A 5000-nucleotide genomic window follows, 5' to 3' on the forward strand; every position below is an offset into this window, starting at 1 on the left:
ACGCCAACGTCAGGCTGATCCGAGAACTGCGGGCTGAAATCGCCCGGCTCAAAGCTCTGTTGGTCCAGGGCAACCAGGTAAGAACTACAAACATGGCGGTTGTTGTGCAGGACTACAGCATCTTCCTCTGTGCCTTTTTAAAGTGATGCGTGTTGCCTGCGGCCTCGGAAACAGGAAGCCGTCCGGTTCCCGAGGCCGCAGACTGAGCGCGCTCAGTAGCTTGGTGGTTTCTGTTTGTCAGATCGCTCTGCTGGACTCGCCCACCGCTCTGAGCATGGAGGAGAAGCTGCACCAGAATGAAGCCCGGGTGAGTCTCACGCCGTCCGGCAGCTTGACCGCCGTTACGTTTACAGCTGAGAGCAGAAGCAGCTGACGCTCTGCTGTTTGCAGGTCTTGGAGCTGACTAAAGAGTGGACCAACAAATGGAACGAGACTCAAAACATCCTCAAGGTAGCGGCGAGCGTTGACCATCCGGCCCCCCTCGGAGCAGATGTTTGTTTTTTGTGGCTGAAGTTGTAAAATGTTGCAGGAGGAGACGCTCGCTCTGAGGAAAGAGGGCATCGGCGTGGTGCTGGACTCCGAGCTGCCTCACCTCATTGGCATCGACGACGACCTCCTCAGCACTGGCATCATCCTCTACCATTTAAAGGTCAGCGTGCTCCCGGACTCACCTTTAGATTAGTGATCGTTTATGCCGTCAGGCTGCATCCACACACGGATACCTGCCAGCCACTAACATCCAATCACAGTGCTTGGTGCACGGTCTGTTATTATTGGTCAGATAATCTCAGTCCTCTAAACAGCTCAGGTGAGTCGTAAAGGTGTTATGAAGGAGTGAAGACCAAACTGTTTGTGTGTCACGCTGTAAACACTCTGTGCGGCTGACTCGCCGCTGCCCCCGCTGGACGTCAGGGGTGGGTGCAGTGACTGCGTGTCTCTGTCTCGTTTCTGCAGGAGGGGCGGACCTACGTGGGCAGAGAGGACGCGTCCACAGAGCAGGACATCAGTGAGTCATAACTGTAATGATGATGAGTGCAGAGGCTGATGGCGTTGCTGACCGTGATCTCGTTCCTCCTGCAGTCCTGCACGGTCTGGACCTGGAGAGCGAGCACTGCATGTTTGAGAACCAGAACGGGACGGTGACTCTGGTGCCGCTCGCCGGAGCTCAGTGTTCGGTCAACGGAGTCCAGGTGACGGCGCCGTCGCAGCTCAACCAGGGTGAGGCCCGTCTCCAGCTGTAGCGTGTTGCTCTGTCTAAACAGATTTTAAAGGGCTGAAGGTAATGGAGGGCGTTGCCACAGTAACGTGATGCTTCAGCACGTGTTCGCTGTGCACAGACCAGGACACCTGGATCTCCGTCCGGAGGCGACACACCTTTACCTGAGAGATGCTCTTTGTTCTGTCGCTCTCATTTGAGTCGTCCGTTTCTGTCGTGTGCGGTTTTGTTTTCCAGGCGCCGTCATTCTGCTCGGCAGGACCAACATGTTTCGCTTCAACCATCCGAAGGAGGCGGCCAAGCTGCGGGAGAAACGAAAGGTGAGGGCGTGGCCTCAGTTTAGGTGTTGAAAGGTGTTTGAAGGTCTTTGGTGAACCTCACGAGGACGCCGTCTGCCTGTTTCAGAGTGGCCTTCTCTCCACGTTCAGCCTCTCCATGACCGATCTGTCCAAGTCCTGCGAGAACCTCTCCACTGTGATGCTGTACAACCCCGGGTGACTGCACGCGCACGCACACGCACACAGAGGGGGGTGAACATCAGCTTGAACTTCTCGGCTCCATCAGGAGCTTCATGCAGTGGCTGCTGATGGAGCGATGATGTCACACACCAGCTGACCTTTAACCTGTCGGCTCGGAGAGCACAGGCTGTGATTTCTGATTGTGCGACTCTGCAAACAGAGCAGTGACTGCATCATGCGCGCCTCCTCGCTCTGTCCTCCACACTGAGTGGGAGTCCGTGTGAAGCGGACGGCCGCGCCTCCTCCCGATGGAGGAGGAGCCTCCGCCTTACATCACTGAAAGAATCTATCATTACTTCAGTCCATGAGCTTAAATAAAATAACAACACCATCAGGAAGCTGCTCTGCATGAAGCTGTTTCTCCATTATTCAGCCAAACTTCCAGTCTGCAGATCTCTCGCTGCCATCACCACACGGGCGCTGCACGCACGCTGCCGTGTCCGAGCGTCAGGGGAAGTTTCTGAGCTCGCTTTTAGACACGAGCCGATGCACGGCGCCATAACGCCGTACAGACTTCAAACGGCGTGAGAGCGCTCAGACGACCGAGGTTTGATGAGTCAGCAGGTCATCGGCTGCTCCAGCAGCGAGTTCAGGGCTGCAGATTAGCGCGGCGTGCTTCACGTCGTCTAGATGTCTGTGAAGGTTCTCAGTCATCCAGGTCATCGTAGTCAAAGGAGCTTGCAAAGAAAAGCGTCTGGACTTCTTTAAGTTGCTTGAAGACGTTTCACCTTCATCCGAGAAGCTTCTTCAGTTCTAAGGTCAAATGGTGGAGAGTCCCAGATATAAACCTAGTGGGAGTTTCCCCCCACAGAGGGACAAAAGGACCCCCTGATGATTATAGATGCCATCTATAATCCAGTTTTGAGATCCTCCCCAGACGCCTTAACGCCCACTCACATCCTGGGCCATCTGACCTCAGGAATTCGCATGATAAGGTGGGGCCAGGTTTCACAATGAACACACCCGAAACTCTGGCTGATTGTGACCCACACCCAGTTTCACACCTTGGCTCAGGCGATTAGAGGATCATCAGGGGGTCCTTTTGTCCCTCTGTGGGGAGAAACTCCCACTAGGTTTATATCTGGGACTCTCCACCATTTGACCTTAGAACTGAAGAAGCTTCTCGGATGAGAGGTGAAACGTCTTCAAGCAACTTAAAGAAGTCCAGACGCTTTTCTTTGCAAGCTCCTTTGACTTCACGTCGTCTAATTTTACTCACGTCGTACGATGATTAAAGTAATTAAACAGTCAGGAACAGCTGAAGTGAGCTCAGCTCGGTCGGCCACACCTCTCCGACTCTCCGAGCGTCTCTAACGCGGAGACGTCCGCTGAGCTCGCCGCCCTCGACTGACATCCTCTGCAGAGGTCTGATCCTTAACCCCGCGACGCGCCGCAGACGCCGACCAATCGTTCTTCTCGTTGCTGTGAGTCATGGCTGAATATCGACACCCCGCTCTGTACAGTTTGTTACAGTCATGTTATATTTTAAGCAGCTCCAGCGGTTCCAGGAGGGAACGCCCGTTATTTCTAATAAGTCTGAAGACGAAGTCGCCTGACACACCTGAGGAGTAGCTAAAGGAGGGCAGGGAGTTTCTGTCGTGCTGTGATTGAAGGATGTAACTGTGTCCCTGTCCCGTTCACAGTCTCTTCACTGAGAAGGGCCCCGTCTTCCTCAGGTAGACTCAGCCGTGCACTTCCTGTCTAACTGTCCCGTTTTGACCCAAAGACGTGTGTCGACTCGTCCCGTGCCTCCTCACCTCCACCCTCACTGTCTGCTTCATCCATGCTGTTTATTTGCTCACCAGCTTCCTGCTTCTGTCCCGCTGTGAGGTTAGACGTGTCGCCGCCTGCCGTCTCATCCCAAGCTGTTTGTCTGACGTGCTGCCGCCGCTCGACTGTGTGTGTTTGTGCGTTTGGGCGCTCCGAGGAAGCTGACGGAGGTGTGTTGTTTCCTAGGTTGGAGTTTGAGCGACAGCAGCGAGAAGAGCTGGAGAAGCTGGAGATGAAGAGGTACGTGTCCGCCCACCTGAAGACCAGCTCTCTGATTGGTGGAGCTCGGGCGGCTCGGGTGACGTTTGCTTTGTTTTGTTCCCGCAGGAGGCTGATCAAAGAGATGGAGGCCAAGCAGCAGAGCGAGAAGGCGGAGCTGGAGCGCCTCCAGCAGGAGGTGGAGAGTCAGCGCAAGGAGTCCGAGGAGGTGCAGCAGCGGATCCTCCGCCAGGAGGAGAGCCTCCACCGCCGCAGCCAGGACATTGAGAGCCGGCTGCGAGACTTCCTGGCTGAGAAGGAGCGCTTCGAGGAGGAGAGGCGCTCCGAGATCAATGAGGTGGATGTCCAACGGAGGCGACGGCGGAAGGAGCCGCAGGAGCACGAGGCGGACCGTGCGGAGGAGCAGGACGAGCAGCAGCGGAGGCACCAGGAGGCGGCAGAGCAGACGGAGATCTACCGCGAGCTGGAGCGGCTGAAGAGGGAGCGCGAGGAGCAGCGGGTGCGTCTGGAGACGGAGCGGCGGCGGCTGGAGGAGCAGGAGCGCGAGCAGCTGAGTCTGGTGGGGCGGCTGGAGGAGCAGCTGAGGGAGAAACACGAAGCTGCCACCGCCCTGCTGACCCGGGAGGACGCCCGCCGCCTGGAGGAGGAGCAGCAGGCGCTGACAGAGATCAGAGAAGCCCTCCTCTGCGCCAAAGAGGCCGCCGAGCGGCCGGACGTGGAGGATGCTGGCGAGGAGGCGCGGGCCGCCCAGAGCCGCTACGCCGACTTCAAGGCGGCTCAGGTGAAGGAGCTGGACCTGCTGGAGGAGGGGCTGCGGCAGCAAAGGGAGCGCCTGGAGAAGGAGGTTGCCGCCGAGCGTGGCGCCCTGCTGCTCCTCACCCACGGCCTGAGAGAGCGCCAGCAGCACCTGAAGGAGACGCAGGAGAAGGGAGCGCAGGACGCCACCGCTGTCTGCCACGAGGAGCAGCTCCTCCGACAGGCGGAGCACAGGCTGCAGCTGAAGGAGCGACAGCTCGCCAACCTCGCCAACGGCCTCCTCCCCGCCCTCGCGGAGGAGAAGCAGAGAGCCTCGGAGCTGCTGGAGCGCAGCGGCAACGGGAACTGCGACCGATCTCCGGGGCTCGACAACACGCTGTTCCAGGTGGAGAAGGAGCTGGAGGACAAAGAGGAGAAGCTGAGCCTCCATTGGCACAGCGCCCGGCAGCTCCAGCAGCTCCAGGAGACCTATGAGTTCACGGCCAACGTGGCGCGGCAGGAGGAGAAGGTGAGGAGGAAGG

General features: G+C 57.7%; 1 protein-coding gene across 6 annotated transcripts in view; it reads left to right on the forward strand.

Annotated features, from left to right (window-relative positions):
* The window catches only part of kif16ba (kinesin family member 16Ba), a 21919-nt gene that overhangs the window by 7771 nt on the left and 9148 nt on the right, over positions 1-5000 (forward strand). For 3 of the 6 annotated variants that reach the window (XM_086297115.1, XM_086297112.1, XM_086297113.1), the window contains exons 11-21: positions 1-77; positions 242-307; positions 391-450; positions 530-649; positions 955-1006; positions 1081-1218; positions 1454-1536; positions 1622-1710; positions 3378-3410; positions 3691-3744; positions 3832-5000. The exon at positions 1-77 is cut by the window's left edge and continues 99 nt beyond it; the exon at positions 3832-5000 is cut by the window's right edge and continues 187 nt beyond it. In XM_086297115.1, coding sequence (XP_086153241.1) covers positions 1-77; positions 242-307; positions 391-450; positions 530-649; positions 955-1006; positions 1081-1218; positions 1454-1536; positions 1622-1710; positions 3378-3410; positions 3691-3744; positions 3832-5000 — 1941 coding nt within the window. Of the gene's footprint in view, positions 78-241; positions 308-390; positions 451-529; positions 650-954; positions 1007-1080; positions 1219-1453; positions 1537-1621; positions 1711-2869; positions 3565-3690; positions 3745-3831 lie in introns of those variants that run through there. The other 3 variants (XM_086297111.1, XM_086297116.1, XM_086297114.1) reach the window with 2 other exon arrangements.

This window comes from Aulonocara sp. 'chitande type north' Nkhata Bay, linkage group LG6 (genome assembly GCF_057382095.1).
Source record: "Aulonocara sp. 'chitande type north' Nkhata Bay isolate Kocher_YH1m ecotype deep benthic linkage group LG6, A_spYH_male_GT1.1, whole genome shotgun sequence".
NCBI classification, from domain to species: domain Eukaryota; kingdom Metazoa; phylum Chordata; class Actinopteri; order Cichliformes; family Cichlidae; genus Aulonocara; species Aulonocara sp. 'chitande type north' Nkhata Bay.